Source organism: Aquarana catesbeiana, linkage group LG07 (genome assembly GCF_042186555.1).
Source record: "Aquarana catesbeiana isolate 2022-GZ linkage group LG07, ASM4218655v1, whole genome shotgun sequence".
Classification (NCBI taxonomy): Eukaryota; Metazoa; Chordata; class Amphibia; order Anura; family Ranidae; genus Aquarana; species Aquarana catesbeiana.
In genome coordinates, this window is record NC_133330.1 from 61,548,525 (window position 1) to 61,570,085 (window position 21,561).

Genomic DNA, 21,561 nt, shown 5'->3' on the forward strand with positions numbered 1-21,561 from the left:
TTGCAGGGAGTCGTTGCAATTTAGATGCAGTGCAGAATCCGCCACAAATTCGCTGTTAATTCGCACCACCAGTGTGAACCTGGGCCTGCATTGTATGAATTTTCTGCACAGTTACACTAGCTCAGCCTTCACCAATGTAAGTAGGCACATGCCATAGACGTGGGTTTGCTGTGGAATAGGAGAATCACTGTTGTATTCACCACTACTCTGGTGATCACCGCACTGTCCTCCAGGTCTTGTGCCATTCACAGAACACTTTGTATTTTTCTCATCAAATAAAAGACGTTCTCTGAATAGATGAGGTGGAGAGGCAGGGTCACCTCTTACTGATCGATCCAATACAAATACTAACATACTCCCGGATCAATATGATTTCTTCCAGTATGAAAAGGTAACATAAATTCAAGGTAATCCTTTAAGAATCGACCAATCGCTCTGTAAAACATGCAAACAGTGTGAAAACTATTAGAATTCTGCTAATCCCACTTTCATGTTAAGTTCAATCTTGCAAATCCAAATGGTAGTGAATACTTGTGGATAATGACTTAATCTAACCTAAATGTATTTACTTGATGAATAATTTGGATTGATACCAGTATGACCAGCTTTAGGAATAATGTGAGTCCTCAGACAGGTTCTCTTTAATCTGCCAGCCACAACATGGAGACTTTTAGTAGCACACCGCGCCCTCTAGTGCTCACTGGTAGTACAAGCCCTGGCTGAGCGCTCATGCGCAGTAGATAGTTGAATGAAGTCATTGGGCTGCGGATGGGCTGAGTGCGCATGCGCTGTATATGTAGCTTTAGACAGAGCTGCAGAAACATGGACGTCCAGATGGCTCCTCTCCGGGCCTGGGATGATTTCTTCCCGGGCTCTGACCGCTTTTCCCGGCCGGACTTCAAGGACATCTCCAAATGGAACAACAGGGTGGTGAGCAACCTGCTCTACTACCAGACCAACTACATGGCCCTGGCGGCTGCTGTCGTCTGCCTGGTGGGGTGAGTCCGAGCATGATGCAGCATACAGGGAGACACTGACAGCTCAACATGGACTGTACAGGATCAGGTACACAGACAGCTGGGGGACTACAAGGCTCAGCATGGACTGTACAGGATCAGATACAGACAGCTGGGGGGACTACAAGGCTCAGCATGGACTGTACAGGACCAAGTACAGACAGCTGGGGGACTACAAGGCTCAGCATGGACTGTACAGGACCAGGTACACAGACAGCTGGGGGGGACTACAAGGCTCAGCATGGACTGTACAGGATCAGGTACAGACAGCTGGAGGGACTACAAGGCTCACCATCCTGTACAGGACCAAGTACAGACAGCTGGGGGGACTACAAGGCTCAGAATCCTGTACAGGACCAAGTACAGACAGCTGGGGGGACTACAAGGCTCAGCATGGACTGTACAGGATCAGATAGACAGCTGGGGGGACTACAAGGCTCAGCATGGACTGTACAGGATCAGGTACAGACAGCTGGGGGGGACTACAAGGCTCAGCGTGGACTGCTAAGGATCAGGTACAGACAGCTGGGGGGACTACAAGGCTCACCATCCTGTACAGGACCAAGTACAGACAGCTGGGGGGACTACAAGGCTCAGCATGGACTGCACATGATCAGGTACAGACAGCTGGGGTGACTACGAGGCTCAGCATGGACTGTACAGGATCAGGTACAGACAGCTGGAGGGACTACAAGGCTCACCATCCTGTACAGGACCAAGTACAGACAGCTGGGGGGACTACAAGGCTCAGCATGGACTGTACAGGATCAGATAGACAGCTGGGGGGACTGCAAGGCTCAGCATGGACTGTACAGGATCAGGTACAGACAGCTGGGGGGACTACAAGGCTCACCATCCTGTACAGGACCAAGTACAGACAGCTGGGGGGGACTACAAGGCTCAGCATGGACTGTACAGGATCAGGTACAGACAGCTGGAGGGACTACAAGGCTCAGCATGGACTGCACATGATCAGGTACAGACAGCTGGGGGGGTGACTACAAGGCTCAGCATGGACGATACAGGATCAGATAAGGCAGCGGGGGGACTACAAGGCTCGGCATGGACTGTGCAGGATGTGACATAGGTTAGTCGTAGGACGCTGGATATGGAGCATTTCTCATGACATCTGCTGAGCATGTACCCAGAAATAGTTTCCCTGATCAACGGCTCCAACTTTAATAGATCCTTCTGTGCTGCAGCCGGTGGTGCCAGTTGTCACCGATGTTTTTCATTGGAGAGTTTTGTTTAATTGTATAAAAAAATAATATAAATAGCGCTGTGTGATAGCATGTGGAATGTTGTGCTCTGAATGATTTGTTGGGTATTTATATTTTTATTTTTTCCTCTACGTCTGTATGTAGACATATTATTATTATTATTATTATTATTATTATTATTATTATTATTATTATTATACAGGATTTATATAGCAGTTTACACAGTGCTTTACAATATAAAAAGGAGACACTACAGATACAATAAAATACAAGAGGATTGGGGGCCCTGCTCAAAAGAGCTTACAATCTAATAATTATACGTCTGTGGAATATTTATCATTGCTGTGCACATTTAGCAATATTATATCCAATCACAGTATTATGTGATAGGAGATGACAATAAATGTGTGGTGTTGGGTTTTTTTATTTTATTTTCAATGACGATCAATGACGAATCCATCAATATTGTAGTTATTCATACAACCAGCTTTTGATTTCATTTTAGAGTGATTTTAAAGTGGTTCTAAAACCTAAACGTTTTTTACCTTAATGTATTCCTTGCATTAAGGTAAAAAATATTTAGGCATCAATTTTGACCCCTCACTCCCCCTTATACTGACCTGAGCCCTCATTTGATCCAGTGCTGTGCACAAATGCAGCTCTTTTCTCCCCTCCCTTTCGGGTCTCGCTGGCTTTGCTAGGGCACCAGGAGCCATTGGCTGCCAGTGCTGTCAATCAAAGCCAGTGGTGGGGGGTGGGCCGAGTCACACTGTCTGTGTCAATGCAGGGCTTGACAAATTTGCTTAGAATCTAGGAGCCAGCTGAAAAAGTTAGGAGCCAGTTTTTTAAATCCTCTGCCCAGCGCCCAGAACTGCATGTCTGGGGCATCGGGCAATAAGAATTGCTCATGCCTGATGCCAAGCGAAAAAAAAAATTTATAAATAAAAAAATCAACTTTTGTTTTGTTTGTTATACGGTTTTGCAAATAAGTTTTTTTTCCTCCTTCACTGATGTGCTCTGATAGGCTGCACTGATTAGCACTGATGGGCTGCACTGATGAGGCGGCATTGAGGTTGGAACTGATGGGCACCAATAGGCAGCACTGGGGTGCCACTGATGGGAACTGACAGGTGGTACTGATAGGCAGCACTGAGGTGGCACTGACATGTGGCACTGATGGGCAGCACTGAGGTGACACTGATGGGCAGCACCAATGAGCACTGATGGGCAGCACTGAGGTGGCACCGATAGGCAGATCTGAGATGGCACTGACCTGAGGTGGCACTGATGGGAACTGATAGGCAGCACTGACAGGTGACACTGACAGTCAGAACTGAGTAGAGGTCCACCGATATATCAGCCCATTGTGCTGATAAAAAAAGCCGATTATAACTTCAGCGGGACTTGCAAATGACTTCTGTAATAGAAGTCAATGCAAGTTTCCTGAGGTTATCTGTGGAGAGGATTCTCTCCTCCCTGGGCAGCCTGCCAAGTCTGATAAGAAGATACATTGTATCTCTTCAGGTTCTTTTATCAATAGACTAAACTCAGTGTGTAGAAGCTCTCAGTTTAACCATTTAAAGACTAAATCTTTTCTGACACTTGTTGCTTGCAAGTAAAAATCCTGTATTTTCTCCTAGAAAATCACTTAGAACCCCCAAACATATTATATATATATATATATTTTTAGCAGAGACCCTAGGGAATAAAAAAGCGGTTGTTGCAATATTTTATGTCACATGGTATTTGCGCAGCGGTCTTTCAAACGCAATTTTTTTATTAAAAATACACTAATGAAATAGAAAAAAATAAGCAGTAAAGTTAGCCCATTTTTTTCGTCCAAAAGTTTTGAATAACTGTTTTTGTGTATTTATTATTTAAGATATAGTTATTTTTTTTTAATCTAAATTATACATACAAGTGAACTGATTGGAGGTTTGTTTTGTTTAATAAATGTTTAAATGTAAAAAATTTTCTGTATCACTTATTACTTAAGGCTGCTTTCACACTGGAGTGGGCATGTGTTGACGTTAAAACGCTGTTAGTTTTAGCGGCGCTTTACCGTCATTTTACCATCTATTCTGCTGCTAGCGGGGCGCTTATAACCCAGCTAGAGGCCGAGGAAGGGGTTAAATGCACCCCTGAAGCGCTGCTGCCGAAACGTTTTGCAGGCGCTTCAGCAGCGGTGCGCATTCATTTCAATGGGCAGGAGTGGTGGAGGAGCGGTATACACCGCTCCAAAGATGCCGCTTGCATGACTTTTTTTTTAACATCCTGCCAGCGCATCGCCTCAGTGTGAAAGCACTCGGGATACCACACTGGGACTGCAGGGGAGCCGTTTTACAGGCGCTATTTTTAGCCCAAAAACACCTGAAAAACGCCCCAGTGTAAAAGGGGTCTAACTGTTAGATTTTATGAGATGAAGGGAAAAAAAAATAAAAAAATAAAAAATCGGCCTAATATATCGGCCCAAAAAAATCGGCATCATATATCGGCCATCGGCCACCGCGATTTCTAAATATCGGCATCGGCCAGAGAAAAACCCATATCGGTCGACCTCTAGAACTGAGATAGAACTGAGGTGGCACTCCCCTTCCACAACGGCGGTAAGGAACGGGTAACTGATCATGCCCGCAACCTCAACCCCAGCTGTCAAACTGGGAAGATGATGTCGGAGGTGGGCGGGCAGTGAGCACGCCATGCTTATCACAGCACTGCCCACCAGAGGAGGGCGCTGGTTCGCAGAAAGGACCGTGTATCCCGTTCCAGCAGGCCGCAAAGCTGCGGCCTCAATTTTGGCCAGCCCGACCTAAGACCGCGCACCTGCCGGGGGGGGAGGCACTTTGCAGGAATCCAGACCGCTGCTGCTGTGTAGCCCAGGCACCAGGATGCAATTTCCAGTTGCCATTGCGACTTGGCGCCTGGGTTTTGTCAAGCCCTGTGTCAATGGACACAGCAGCGGGGCTCAGGAGCGAGCACACACTAGTGCCCCCATGGGAAGCAGCTTGCCGTGGGGGAACTGGACAGAGAGGGGGAGGCAGGAGCACTGGCGAGGGACCCGAGAAGAGGATGTTCAGGGCCGCTCTGTGCAATTCTATTGCACAGAGCAGGTAAGTATAAACTTTTTTTGTTTTTGATTCCTTTACAATGGCTTTAAACAATCATATTTTGTTTTTTTTAAGCATGTTTTTGGCAGCTGATTTAATCACTTACCAAATATGCAGCTTCTTTATCTTTTAATCCTTGTCTATGTTCCAGTTTAAGCTGGTGCCAGGACCCCTGCCCCAGGCGTCCTGTTTCAGGGTGGGTTCTTTCTCTTACGGCATCCTATGGAGCCACTTTTCCCTTCCTACACTGTGTACATCAATAGAAACACACAGCCCCATAGACTAGGATGAATCACCGTAGCAGTTGTGTGGGTTCGTGCAATAGATACAGTGGGCACACGCACAACACCAGAGCCGATGCGCATGACCGGCGGCTGCTATGGCCACCCGCGATTGCTCCACAGAGAGCCAGAATGCGGATGTAAACAAACAGATCCCTTTTCTGACAGGGCAGTAGAGAGAGATCGTCTGCTCCTAGTGATCAGGAACAGCGATCTCTCCTCCTCCTCCAGTCAGTCCCATCCCCCAAAGTTAGAAACGCCTCCCCGGGGGAACACATTTAACCCCTTGATCACCACTAGTGTTAACCCCTTCCCTGCCAGTGTCATTTATACAGTAATCGGTGCATTTTTATGGCACTGATCGCTGTTTAAATGTCACTGGTCCCAAAAAAGGTTTGAAAGTGTGAGATAGATAGAGATATATATATATATATATATATATATATATATATATATATATATATATATATATATATATATATATATATATATATATATATATATATATATATATAGCAAAAAGTAAAACATATCTTTTTTTTTTTTTTTTTAATTGTTTATTTGTTTAAAAAAAAATAAAAACCACAGAGGTGATCAAATACCACCAAAAGAAAGCTCTATTTGTGTGAAAAAAGGGCATACTTTTTTTTTTTTTTTTTTTCGGATACAGCGTTGCACGACTGCGCAATTGTCGGTGAAAGCGACGCAGTGCCGTATCGCAAAAAATGGCCTGGTCATTAGGGAGGTAAATCCTTCCAGTAGTGATTGTAAAGGCTCATTTAAAAAATCAAAACAAAAACAAACCTATTATACTTCCTCGCTCTGTGCAGTTGGATTTGCACTGAGCAGCCCGGATCAGCCTCTTCTCAGGTCCCTCTTTTGCTCCTGTGGCGGCTCCCTCTGGTGAGTGCCCCTCAGCCAGCAGCTTGCTACAGGGGGCACCTGAGCTGAGTCAGAGCTCCTTGTATCCATACAGACATGGGGCCACGCCCCCTCTCCCCTGATTGGCTGACTGATTTTGATTGATGGCCACAGGAGCCTATGGCGCTGCTGGTGTGTCTCAGCCAATCAGGAGGAGTGTCTGGGACAGCAAAGACACTCATTAACATTGCTGCAGAGAGAAGGGGCTCAGGTAAGTGTTAGGGGGGCTGCTAGTGCTGCACACAGAAGGTTTTTCATCTTGATGCATAGAATGCATTAAGATAAAAAAAAAAAAAAAAACCTTCTGCCTTTACAACTCCTTTTAAGTGGTTAATAGGAATGATCATTCTAATGACCATCATTAGATTTCTTTGAAGTATTGATCATTTTGTCAGGCTGAACAAAAGTAAATTCAAAGCAAAATGTCTATGAAAGTCTGACTTTGTCTATATAGCTATGACAAAGATATGTACAGGAAGTGGGTCAATAATAGATATACGGTACCTGCAGGATCAACAGGGTCCAAAACCATTTTTTACAAGGAGACTCAGAAATGCAAAAACTGCTCTTAACCACTTCAAGACCAAGCCTATTTCTGACACTTGTTGTGTACATGTTAAAAATCTGTATTTTTTGCTAGAAAATTACTTAGAACCCCCAAACATGATATAATTTTTTTTAGCAAAGACCCTAGAGAATAACATGGCGGTCATTGCAATATTTTATGTCACACAGTATTTGTGTAGCAGTCTCTCAAACGCAATTTTTTTGGGGTAAAAATACACTTTTTTTAATTAGAAAATAGTAAGTTAGCCCCATTTTTATTTATTTATTTTTTTTGCATATTGTAAAAGATGATGTTATGCCAAGTAAATGGATACCTAACATGTTCTGCTTTAAAATTGCACGCACTAAAAAACCCCATTGGAGAAGTGATGCCAGATACCCCAACACACCTTTCAGAGATGTAGTGAAGTCCATGCCTCGACTGGTCAGGGCTGTTTTGGTGACAATATTGAGTGAGTGGTCATAACATTATGGCTGATCGGTGTATATATCATTTTTGATTCTAGTTCCACTTTAGAAAGGAATCAATGTTCAATCTGCATACTGGGAAATGTATTTTCAGTTCCTTACAAGCCTGATAAGCCCTGCGGAGGACAGTGTGTCTTTTATGCTGCTCTCGTACCAATACAGAGCGGTTCATATGACCAGGCTTGTTAATGCTTTGACTGCTCCCCCCCCCCCCCCCTTGTGTCACTTTGTCCCTTGTTATCACATCCGTCTTTATTTGAGATTAATTAACTATTTATAGGAAAACGTAAAAACTGGGGAAAAAACTGCTAAAGCTATTTTGAGCAGATTTTTATTTTTTTTTATTTCATTTTTTTTTTTGTAGTTAAAGTGAGACTCCAAACAAAGTGACAAATACAGAGTAATGTAAACTGCCACAGAGCACAGCCAATAAGGTGACACTGCTCTGTCTGATTTCAGCAGTGTAGCTACCAGTGTTACTGCTCCTCCCCCAGCCCACTCATTGGACAATGGGTCACCATCGACACACTATGGATTCGCTGTCCAGTGAGTAGGAAAATTACATGACAAGCTGACATAAAAGCTCATATCACCTGCCTGGCTATGCAGTGTGAAGAGTATATAAAAAAAATATGAGCGCCACTAATCGAAGAAAAGATCAGTAAAAGTTTATTGACTGCAATGAGAGGTCAAAGTTTAGCCAATGGATTTTAGGGACTAAAATTCCCTTTCATCATGGCTAAGAGCAAAAAATAGCATATTTGGCTCCTGCCCTGATGAAGGTTTTTGTGAGCCTCTGAAACGTGTTGGATAAACATATTTTGACCTCTTGTTGTGACCAATAAACTTTTACTGCATTTGTGGCGTTCACAACTTTTTTTAATACGTATGTACTCATTAGCCTGCTATGATGATCCCCAGGCAAACTCTCCTTGACAGAGGGCAGCCATCATAAATTTGGATTTGGAACCCATCTTCATGTACATCCAGGTGCAGTGGCTTACCAACATGTTTTTTAACCTGGCTGGTGTGAATTACAAATTATATGGATGATAAAAAATTGTCTACCTACATTAAGGCTCCATTCACATTTGGTGTTTTGGGGATCTTAATCAGAATTGCTGCAATTTTGCCCATGTTCTCAAATCACGCTGCAGTCGCAAAACGCATGTTCAGATGCCATTTACTTTTAATGGCCCTTAAAACTTGGTGCAGTTTTGCCACAAGTACCACAGCAAACCGCAACGCATGAAGCTTGTCTCCCAAAAAAAGAGCAGGAGCTTCTTCAGAGTGACGAGCTTTGCGAATTGCCATGCGATAATCACAGCAAAACCGTACCACATTTAGGTGCCATTGACAATGAATGTCACCTTAACATGCAATTTGACATCGCGGGCAGAATCACAGCTTCTGCTTGAGATCCCAAAGCGCCAAATGTGAATGGAGCCGAAGTCCATTTAGTCCTCCATATCCACATCATCTTTTGCATTACTAGTTAAAAATTTCAGACTTGCACTGGCTGTTAAAATGAAGGAGAAAGGTTCAGTTCCGCTTTAACAGAACCCATCAGTCTAATGATTTAAAAAAAAAAAAAGACCTTCCTGTAATGCCAGGAATGCTAACTGTCACATTTGTTGTGTACTTGAGTACCAAACTGTCAAACCATCAAATGGCTGGAATCATAGCTGATCACATGTGCAGTACCATGGAAATTAAAGATCAAACAGAGGCTGAAAAGGATAGGAGGGTTTAGTTCCGCTTTAAAGCTCTATCTATAGCTCTAACAGTGTAATACTTCTTACCCCGGATTGGGTGGGAGTAAAGGATGGGGGGGTAGACAGAATACAAACCTGTATCTAGGAGGTGTGATTGAGGTTTCACAGAGAAAAATTAAATTCAGGTGTAGAAAATACAGCTACATAGCAAGGAAGGCAAGCTCTTTGAATAAGAGCTTGGAGTTAAGCTTTGCAATGTTTTCTTGTAATGTAATTGGCCTACTTATCCTGGATTACAATGCTTTGTTCACCTAGGGAATTTGAATTAAGCGGAAACAGATTTCCTTATTCTGAGTGGAGTGGGACAGGGTTCTGTTCCTCATCAGTTGTTAGAGAACCCTGGTGAGGACATCTCCCCCCATTTTTGGCATGTTTTTAACAGAATAATATCTGGAAGCCCCACACGTGGCCCAGGGCCTGCTATTGTGTGGCCTTCAGGTTCCAGCCACCATTAGTCATCTGTCCCCTGTAGCATGTCCTCAATCTCCAACATGTTCTGTAGCCTCTTGTATTTAACCTTCTACTGGATGTGTCCACTGTCTGACAGTTCTCTCTAGCAGTGGTCTCCAAACTGCGGCCGGATGCAGCCTTTTGCTTGCCTTTATCTAGCCCTTGAGGCATTATTATTGCCACTGACAACAATGAATACCAAAGATTGGGCATTGTTTACTCCCCCCCCCCCCCCAAAGTCTGAAGGACCGTAAACTGGCCTTTTCTTTAGAAAGTCTGGAGACTCCTGCTCTATAGTGTTACATACTATGAATATTATGTGTGGCCCTTTTAGTGATTGCATGGGCCACACTTGAGGCCCCGTATATTGAATAAGTTGACTGCCAGTGGGCTAGGAGCTCTGCTGAAGGCCAAGGTGCATATCCATGTTTTCCACTAGAGGGTGCTATTTCCAAGAACACAGTCTAGGGTCCTGGACAGAAAATCAGAAAATTCTTATTACTTGACTGTCATTACCCCATCTTCATGCCATCTCCAGCCTATCTGTCATAGCTAAAAGGAAATTTTAGACCTGTGCTCTGTAGGTTTTATGGGCATGTTCTCTCTAAACTTTTCTTAGTTCAACTCTCCTAGTAGAATGAGATTTACCCTAGTTAATAGTTGTCTTGGTTTCAAAATACAAAGTTTGGTTGGTGAGATTATAAAACAGAAGCACTCTTTATGACTCAGGTTTTCTGTAAGGTCACCACTTGACTCATCCACCCCGCATTCCTCAGAAGGAACTGTATGCCAATATTCAAGCCAAATTCCAGCCTTATCTTCAGTCTTGCACGGACGTACAGACACCTCTCCTGTAATTGCTTACTCTGATTTCACTGCACACTGTGAGCTTCTCACACCGAGAAGACATAGGGGTTCTGGCAGCATTCACAGCTCCTGTATATACAAGTCAAAGTTCACATATGGAAGCTGGGTGTGCAGGCAGGGGAGTGAGTGGGCATTCAAGAGGAACTGCAGTCTGCTCACATATATTGTAATAAAAACATCTTTGCCATTTTGAAGCTTCCCTCCAACCACTTTGCATATTATTTTATATATACTGTAATTCTGTACTTGCCAAATATGCTGCAGAAATCTCCCTCCATTAAGTCTGGCTGTATCCATTTTAACTGTGGGCAGCTGAAGCTGCTGCCTGTTCACTTCCTGGATTTACACAGAAACACACCTCCAGCTCTGCAGCTCTCATTGGCCCTCTTATGACTGATTTCCCCCCCCCCCTCCCTTCCTGGCAAACTCTCATGAGAGTGAGAGAGAGCGCTGTGAATGATGTCATAAGCCTAGGCTTTTTACCAGAGAAGAAACAGGAAGTGGGCTGTATAACGTATTTACTGGCAGGAAAAAGTTCATTGCTTGGCCACGTCAAGAAAAACATAATGGTAGTACAGATTGTGTGGGGTTTTTTTTTTCTTTTCTTGAGTTTAGATTTAAAATTTATTAAGAGCTATTGCTACAAATCCACAAAAAAAAAAATCTTTGAGGGTTATTTACTAAAGACAAATTCACTTTGCACTACAAGTGCACTTGAAAGTGCAGTCACTGTAGATCTGAGGGGGGCATGCAAGGAAAATAAACAGCATTTTAGCTTGCACATGATTGAATGATAAAATCAGCAGAGCTTCCCCTCAGATCTACAGCGACTGCACTTCCAAGTGCACTTGTAGTGCAAACTGGATTTGCCTTTAGTAAATCAACCCCTGTGTGTGTGTGTGTGTGTAGCCAATTTATTAGTAATGCTGCAGCAGTGCTTCACATTTTATGTCCATTCACCTTTCATCTGTTATGACCGTTCATTACACTTTCACCTCTTGTGCCTAATCATTGCCCATCTTACGCCCAGATCAGGAACCTCCTGTAATGTTGGTTTATACGTTGTCAGGACATCCTGAGTCACACAACTTATTAACCTGAGTGTTGTTTAGGCAGCTTGGAAAAGGATGCGATCAATATTTACTGGCAGAGCAAGGGAATCCTTTAATGCCATTTGTGATCTCTGGCAGTGTTCTTTATCCGGATGGTAATACTTCTAGAAGGCCTTTCCTTGTACACAGAAATAGAACACTTTCCCTGTAATCCAATATAACCTGATGGCTTCTGGTTCTGCGCTGTCAACATCCCTTGTGACAGTAATAGGCAGTGACAGGTACTCTTTATGGAGGGATCGGGGGTCTATAAGACCCCAAACCCCTCTTCTGCACTTGAAAGTATTCAAAACGTGAACATCTGTGTTTGTTTTTTTTTTTATATTTTTTAAAACCGGCACCTTTTAAGATGCCAGTAATCCAGGAAGTGATGTCATGACTTCGCTTTCAGGTTACTAGATCCGAGACCCGGACGAAGCATCAGCTTTGTTTGGGTCTTCGGCCAGCCGGCAAACGTACCAGCTGGTTGTCCGATCTGTTGCATTCAAAATAAATGGGCTGCTTTACTGCACCAAACCTTAAGGCTCAGTTCACATATATGCAAATTGTATGCGTTTTGAACCACATCCAATTTGCTTTCTATAGAGCCGGTTCACATATGTCTAGGCCGGTTGCAGCCAGTCAAAGAGAGTCCTGTACGTTTTTTGTCTGGTTCAAGCGTAACTTCAAGTGTCATACACTGAAAAAATTCACACCTTAATTGCACCTGAACCGGTGAACGAAACTGCACCAGACTTAAATCTCAAGGAAACCGTGCCCGGACATATGTGAACCGAGCCTTACCCATAACTCAACATGTTAATACAACAAACAAGAATGGCAAAGGGCAATTGAGTTCTAAAGATAGCCACCTACTTAGGGGTATAGTTATACAGTCCCCTTTCGATCCTTAAGTAGTGCAAGGTCCTGCTTGATTGGACATAGATTGAATTCATATGCAGGATTCATATAGTGCCAACAATTTGTGCAATGCCTTACAATCTTAAACGGAGACAGAACAGTTACAATACAATTCAGAACAAGAATATTAAGGGGGCCTTGCTTGTGAGAGCTTACAATCTAAAAGGGACACAGTCAGACAAGTGAGAGGTAAAACCTGGATTGGGATGAGTTGATGGAAAATGGAAAATTAGGTGGGATAGGCTTAAGAGATGAGTTTTCAGGGATCACCTAAAGGCGCACAGAGTATGAGATAACTAGACAGATTGGGGTAGGGAGTTCCAGAGGAATGGCATGGAAGGAGGTGGCGAGGGAGCTAGAGAGCAGGAGATCTTGGAAGGAGTTAAGAAGATGGCTTGGGCGATATTTTGAGACATGGTTGTTGATGTAGCTCAGTTGCTGTTGGCTTTGTATGCCAGTTGGGACCTTGGCAGAGAGCAGGGCAGCCATCAGAAATTTTACCTTGCCCTTACACAGCTTTAGGCCTGGCCCCCCCCACCCCCCGAGCCTGACCACTAACATTCCCCAGGGCATGCCCACGGGCCATCCCACCAAATCCAAACACCGGCCACCTCACCTTTTACCCCATAATCCTGTATATATGTCAGCGCCCCCCCCCCCACACACACACACACCTATATATATATGTCATCTCCCCCCACACACACACCTGTATATATGTCAGCCCACCACACACATACCTGCATATATGTCAGCCCACCACACACACACCTGCATATATGTCAGCCCACCACACACACACCTGCATATATGTCAGCCCACCACACACACACACACACACACTGGTATATATGTCACCTCTACCACACACACACACCGGTATATATGTCAGCCAGCCCCACCACACACACACACCGGTATATATGTCAGCCCCACCACACACACACCGGTATATGTCAGCCCCACCACACACACACCAGTATATATGTCAGCCCCACCACACACACACCAGTATATATGTCAGCCCCACCACACACACACCAGTATATATGTCAGCCCCACCACACACACACCAGTATATATGTCAGCCCCACCACACACACACCAGTATATATGTCAGCCCCACCACACACACACCGGTATATATGTCAGCCCACCCCACCCCACCCCACACACACACACCGGTATATATGTCAGCCCACCCCACACACACACCGGTATATATGTCAGCCCACCCCACACACACACCGGTATATATGTCAGCCCACCCCACACACACACACACCGGTATATATGTCAGCCCACCCCACACACACACACACCGGTATATATGTCAGCTCACCCCACACACACACACACACACACACACACCGGTATATATGTCAGCCCACCCCACCCCACCCCACCCCACACACACACACCGGTATATATGTCAGCCCACCCCACACACACACACACCGGTATATATGTCAGCCCACCCCACACACACACACACACCGGTATATATGTCAGCTCACCCCACACACACACACACACTGGTATATATGTCAGCCCACCACACACACACACACACCGGTATATATGTCAGCCCCCCCCCACACACCTGTATATATGCCAGCCCCTCACATACACAAATCTGTTAATACACAAGGCTCTGGACCCGCCCTGTAAACAAACGCCCCCCCCCCCCCCCTTTTCCCTCACAGCCCTTGTAAAGAAGGTCTTCCTACCTAGTCCCCCGCTCCTTTTCACAAAGCTGACATGTTGCTGAGAAGCACAATACAGATCACACGAGGGGTGCACATGCACGTAGTAGCCAGAGATGGCAGTAAAGAGCTCGATGTCTGAGCTCAATGAGACAAGATCAGCAGAAGCTGTGAAATCGTTTCTTTAATGCACGGCATGGCTCCCCTCCACCCGTCCTGCCTTCTTCTGGCCCAGGCGGGGCCCCTTACAGTTGTGACGGCTGTACCCCCCTGATGGTGGCCCTGGCAGAGAGGCTGGTGGAAACCAAGTGGTTGGTAATGTGGATGACTCTGGCAGCAGAATATTTGTGATAGCCTACCTCTACACATGCTATCCCCTTTCAGTCTAACAAGGAGCTAGTTGCAATAGTCAAGGTAAGCAATAAACAGGGAGCAAATTAATAGCTTTTTGGTGTTCTATGTTAAGAGGGGGCAAATATTGGAAATGTTATGGGAGTGAAGCTGGCAAGATTTGAACAAAAACTGGGTGTGGGGCCAGGATTATAGCTATCACCCTGGCATCGGTGGAGGGACTACCGGTATTATTAAATAGGTAGGTCCTCACTGTGCATAGTTTTGGTAAATCTAAAGTACATTGTACAGTTTCAGGGGAAAAAATAGTAGCCATTATGTAAGATAAAAGACAAATAATAAATGGATCATACTGCAGAGATCTATATATACTTTTTATTTTTTTACTACAAAGGAGGCATTGGTCTGTAGAATAAAGCATTGAAAATACGAAGCAGATTAGTAAGACTGATTTTCTTGCTGTGAATACTGGGTGTTGGTTCTCGTCTCTACACATCTGTTAACATTCTGTGGCTTTGAACGTATTCACTTTTTCCATACCAAGAAACGTAGCTATTTATGAGCTAAATATAACCCGGCACTTATTAACTCCCACCTCGGCTGTGCTGGACATAACGGATAGAGGCAGCCAGGTTCTCGTCATGTTGCAAGAGAGGAAAGACAGACTGAGCACAGCAGGTGGAGGGCTAAATTGGAAATTAAAATCACCATACGTGTATCGCTCTGCTGGATTCGGGCCAATTGAGTCACTAGTTTTCAACACCAAATCGTCAATGACAGAAGATTCTCGGAATGACAGAAGAGGAATTCAGCTTTGTTTCAGATTTGTGTGTGTGTATTGCTGGTATTTTGTTAAAGGAGGATTCTAAGGTTCCATGTTTGGTTTTTGGTGTGTTAATAAAGGAGAATTCTAGTATTCTATGTTGGATTCCTGGGGCATTGATAAAGGAAAAATCTAGGATTCCATGTTGGATTCTTTGGTATTTGATAATACCCAACATGGAACCCTAAAATTGTCCTAAAAGTGTAAAAGTGCTGAAGTTACCACTTTGTGACCAGTACGTTTCGGAAAAGGACACTTGTACAAGGTACATATAGGTTGCCTTGGTTGAATTTTAAAAATGCTAGTTGTGTGACTTCTATGGTGATCCAAAGGCTTCAATACTTTGCATCACTAACCCAAAACAAGTAACCCAATTCATCGGATTCCTCTAGATGCGTTATTTATAGTATGTCCAAAGCCAAAAGCATTCTTTTTGGGTTTGGAATGAGTAGAGAGTGGTTGGTTAAAACCCCTGTCAGTTTGATTTTGTGTGTTGTGTGTTTTTTTTTTTTTTTTTTTTTGTTTTTTTGTTTTTTGTTTTTTTTTGTTCAGGTACTTATATAGCGCCGTCAATTTACGCAGTGCTTTACATATACATTGTACATTCACATCAGTCCCTACCCTCAAGGAGCTTAACTCCCTAACTCACATTCATACATAATAGGGACAATTTAGACAGGATTCAATTAACCTACCAGCATGTCTTTGGAGTGTGGGAGGAAACCGGAGTACCCAGAGGAAACCCACGCAGGCACAGGGAGAACATGCAAACTCCAGGCAGATGGTGTCGTGGTTGGGATTCGAACCAGCAACCCTTCCTACTGCTAGGTGAAAGTGCTATCCACTACACCACTGTGCTGCTTTTTTTTTTGTTTGTTTTTTGTCCATATCCTGTTGGGGTTGTCCCAATAGATGCAACACGAGCTGGGAAGAGATCTCTCCAACTTAAGCGGAAATCCCAAAGGGAAGAAAAGGCCTAAAGTTTCACATCATTTTGGATCGGTTCCCCTTCATTTTCAGCAATAATCATGGGCTAAGGAAGGCTAGAGCCTGTCATCTTTTTATTGATCCATGTGTAACAGAGTCGTCTTAAGCAGCAAACGCATTTTGGGAGCTCAGAGGTCACCATCTTTCATCACTATCCATTAGGGCCTCTGGCAGGACATTGTGGGAAAAAAAACGAGGATTTGGGACTTTCCCATACCAATAAGGTGTAGGTGTAAACAATCCTCTTTTCTTCTTTTTTTTTTTTTTTCCCACATTGTGGGTTCTGCCTAATAGCAAAGGGATTCGATACCAGATTGACACAGTAACACACTGCATAAATAGATTCAATTAGTGGAAGTCCATGCTAAAACTCAAATTAAAATTCCTGCATCTATAGACACCAATGATCTAACGCTAACCTATCTAGCCCTGTAAAGAAAAAAATCAGTATACATACCTTTTTTTTGGAAGGCGATCCGACCCGATCTCCAGCGGCATAAGCTCTGCAGAGGACACGGCCGACAACGACTGTGAAATGAATGGGAAGTGACGTCACCCATAGACTTACTATGGGACTTCCGTTGTCCGTGTCCTCTGCACCCGCCTACACAGCGAAGCCGCGGCTGACAGCTCAGCGTGGGATCGTGTCGGAGCGGCTTCCAAAAAGGTATGTATACTGTTTTTTTTTTTTTTTTTGTTTTTGTTTTTTGTTTTGTTTTTTTTTGTTTTTTCTCTTTACAGGGCTAGACAGGTTAGTGTTAGATTGTTGGTGTCTATAGATGCGGGGATTTTAGTTGTAGCATGGACTTCCACTTTAAGGCCTCATTCACATGCAGCCTGATGATGCTTACACTGGTGCGAGGGCGATCTTTGCCCACATGGGATGCACAGGTGTTCCGTTCATCCATGTGCAGACAGTTCTATACATGTCAGTTGGAACACAGCGGGTGCATGTTCCTGAGCTCACACTGTCTGCATTTGGGGACACACACCTATACACATATAATAGTAAAATTTATTTTTCTTTTCATATTTTATAAAATTATATTTTAAGTTTTATTAACTGTTTTCTTATATCTCAGTTGTTTATATGTAATCATTATTTTACAGATAAATATCTATTGTATACCTGTCATACAAGAAATATCAGTTCATTGCATAATAGTTGCCTGGCTGTGTCTGGCTTCAATACTTTCTGGGTCACTAACTCTAAACAATCATTCGAAAACTGAATGTTGTAAAATTTTTAATTCCTGATCAGCATATTTCTCTTTGGGTCACTGGCCAAGAAGGTTTTGAAGGACATCTGCATGGCAGCCAGAGAGTGTTGGATAAAAATGTGGATCAAACAAATATCCTCTGCAAAAAATAAATTATTTTGGCTTTTCTGCCTCTCATTGTTTTTTCAGGTTTTTAAGTCCTTTCAACATGATCCTGGGAGCCACAGTGGTGATTTTGGTCTTCTTGGCCTTTGTGTGGACCTCGCACAACAGGGATGTCGTCAGGAAATTTAAGAAGAAATACCCGACCATATTTGTCATGTCTATCATGCTGTGCAGCTACTTCGTCATATCTATGTGTGGGGGCGTCATGGTTTTTGTATTCGGAATTTCTTTGCCGCTTTTGTGTAAGTTTCCTAAACTTAGCAATTTTTCTACTATTTTGTTTCAATGTGTTTATTAAATTTTCAAAGCTAAGTAACTAAAAGAAAAAAAAATTTGAGCAGATATCTGTCAGTACCCCCCAAAAAAAATTAAAAACTAGCAGCTACACATACTGCAGCTGCTGGCTTTTAATAATAGGACACTTACCTGTCCTGGAGTCCAGCGATGTCGGCACCGCAGCTGATGTTTTCATCAGCTGTCTGGTGCTGCCGCCGCCATAGCGGGTAAAGGTACCCAGCAGTGTAGCCTTTCGGCTTCACGCTGGGAACCCTACTGTGCATGCGCGAGGCCAGCTCCTCTCTCCTAATGGCCTGGTGACAGAGGAGGGAGGAGGAGGGAGCCCCAGCCGTAACGTCAATAGCCGCGGATGAGGCTCCCAGAAGTGGGAAAGGATACCTGTCAAACACAGGTATCCTGTCCACCCTCTCCCCCGAAAAGTGCCAATTGTGGCACTGGAGGGGGGGAGGAATCAGATGAGCGGAAGTTCCACTTTTGGGTGGAACTCCGCTTTAAGTACAAGAAATGGTGTTGTGTCATTATTTAAAGGTTTTCTGACATAAAAGCATGCGTGGAGAATTAACTACCTTGTGCTCAACAGCGAAGACCATACAGAAACTAAAGGCACATATATGGCCTTTAGGTGGTACCAAAGAAGGGCATACAAAGAAATTTAAAGTGATATTAAAGTTTCTAAAAAAAAAAAAACAAAAACAAACATGTTATACTTGCCTGCTCTGTGCAGTGGATTTGCACAGAGCAGCCCCCGATCCTCCTCTTCTCTTGTCCCTCACCGGCACTCCTAGCCCCTCCCTCCTGCCGAGTGCCCCCAGAGCAAGCAGCTTGCAGTGGCACCCAAGCAGGCGCACTCCCCAGTTGCGGCTCTGCATGTCCATTTACACACAGAGCTGTGGCTTGGCCCAGCCCCCTCTCTCCCCTGATTGGCTTAGTGGCTGCTTCTTTAAGTTTCTTTGAGCTGCAGTGTGCATGGGACCTAAATATTCAGAATGAGTGGAAAGAATACAAGTTCTTTTGCATTTAAAGCTGCTCCCTTATATGTATTTCAGTGTTCATTTCTAGAAAACCCACTGGAGCTCCTCTTTAAATTTAAAATGACCTCCAGGCAAACCGCTAAATAAAGTCAGCAGCTATAAAAACTGTAGCTGCTGACTTCTAATAAAAATACACTTACCTGTCTCAAGATCCAGCGCTGTGCTCACCCGAGGGGACGCTGGGGACCATCTTCAGTCCTCTGCGCCTCAATCTTAACTGTGGACACCCTGCTGTGACTGCTTGTGGCTTCACAGCCGGATGCCCACTGCGCATACACAAGCCACGCTGCACATTGTGAATGGTCCCGTGGTCTTCTGGGACCTGTGATGTGTCCAAGAAACAAAACCAGGCACCCGCCCCACCCCCCCAAAAGAAATGGCAAATGTCAGAGCAGCGAGGTAGGAGGTCTTTAAAGCATTCTGCTTTAAGTTGCGATTGAAGTGTATCCTTTTAAACCCACCAGCAGCTGTCATTTAACATCTAACCAAGAAAGCTGCTTTGGTCAGATGGTCTCTATCTTCATATAGAATTGTCATTATATTTCTTTATCATTTTCCTCAACAGTAATGTTCATCCATGCCTCCCTGAGGCTTCGTAACATAAAGAACAAGCTGGAGAATAAGATAGAGAGCGCCGGACTTAAGAAGACTCCAATGGGGATAGTGCTTGACGCTCTCGAGCAGCAGGAGGAAAACTTTGCGAAAATAGCCGACACCTTAATTAAATTAAAGGAATAAGATAAACGGTCTTGGAACCCCAAGGTCATTAAACGTTCCACTCACCTGCTGAAGTTTTTTCTGTTTTGGTTCAGTTGTGTATACCGGCAGTAGCACCTCACTGCCATGTATGTTATTCCCCAGAATACTGTCAGACAATCTAATGCTGTTTGTATTTAATGATATGAAGCAATCAGCCTGCTGTGTTACCAATAAGGTTGTTTGCCTCGTTGTCTCAGAGCCGAAACTGATGATAGACTCCAACAGTTTCCCCCTTGCCACCACTCACTCCAGTTCACGGACTCCATTATTTTGTGTGGTTTTAGGAATCTGGGGGATCCACTGCCCCACTCTTAGAGGTGTTACCCCCAGTGTTGCAGTATAATTAGACATGAAAAGTGTTAAGTTTCCTTTACACAGTGCTTGCTTTGGTCGCTGTAAAATGACCACCATGCCTCTTTTCCCTGCTAGATGATGTGACCCTGCATATTGGGGTTTATTTTGTCCCTCTTTTTCTATGTTATTAAATTGATGATTTCTTCATTTTGTAACGGTCGCTAAATATTATTTGCTTTATAACTTATATATCATAGGATTGTTACTCCTTTTCTTAGACTAAGGATAGAATGTCTTTGGCACTTGTTACAAGGGATCATTGATTCTTTTTAAAGAGGTATGAATAAATGCATAAAGAATTTAGGAGCAATACCGGTTTATTAGCCAAGCTTAAAACTGAACTCTGGGTTGGAAAAGAAAAATCCCCTACGTACTGTAAGGATTAAATGCTTGTTGATTTTAGAATGTACAAGAATAAGGTGAAATATTTCCTGTACCTTATTCCTGGCTCCAGCAGGCTTCCTCCTTCCATATGACTGGTGGATCCCAAAGGTGCCCAGTACGGAAAGTAATACAGCCTTCTTTGATACCCATAGAAATTGGCATGTTACCCTTGCAGTGCAGGGGGACCCAACTGAAAAGGCTGTTTTTTTTTTTTATAACTATAAACAGATATTTAGTTATAGTTTAGCTATAACGCTGTCCTTGCATCTAAATATGAAGTTTGCTTATGGCCCTGTACACACTATCTGAAAATCAGATGAAAAATACCGCTTTCGAAGTGATCATACGATAATCTGATCATTAGTACAGAGCTTTCGAGAGCCGATCACGACAGTTCATCCGATTTTTATTATCTGATTGGACAAACGCAACATTTTTGCTCGTACGATACCAGATCCGTCTGATTTTTGTTTATTCAGTACAGTTGTCATCCAAAAATACAATAGAAATGCACTACAACACATGACATCACTTCCGATTTATTTATTTTTATTCTGTCGTATGAGAATTTTCATTCTATTTAGTAACCTCTCCATTTTGACATGCGACTAGCATGCAAAATTAAAAAACAAAAAAACACTGACGATCTGTCTGAAATTTCGGATCGTGTGTACGGGCCTTTAGTCTTCAGATTTCCCCTCACCAATGTGAAACACAGCACTAAACATTCCAAAGAAAAAATAAAAACATCTAAATAGCCTTATATCCCAGCCTCTGCCTGCAGCGCCGTGTAATGTGGC

At 43.6% G+C, this 21,561-nt stretch overlaps 1 protein-coding gene across 1 annotated transcript; it reads left to right on the forward strand.

The window, feature by feature from the left end:
- Nucleotides 1-753: 753 nt before the first annotated feature.
- On the forward strand, nt 754-20,532 carry ARL6IP5 (ARF like GTPase 6 interacting protein 5). Its single transcript, XM_073592213.1, has 3 exons — nt 754-998; nt 17,961-18,178; nt 19,830-20,532. Exons 1-3 carry the CDS (start codon nt 784-786, stop codon nt 20,000-20,002), a joined length of 606 nt encoding a protein of 201 aa, XP_073448314.1. The 5' UTR covers nt 754-783; the 3' UTR covers nt 20,003-20,532.
- The last annotated feature ends 1,029 nt before the right edge of the window (nt 20,533-21,561 follow it).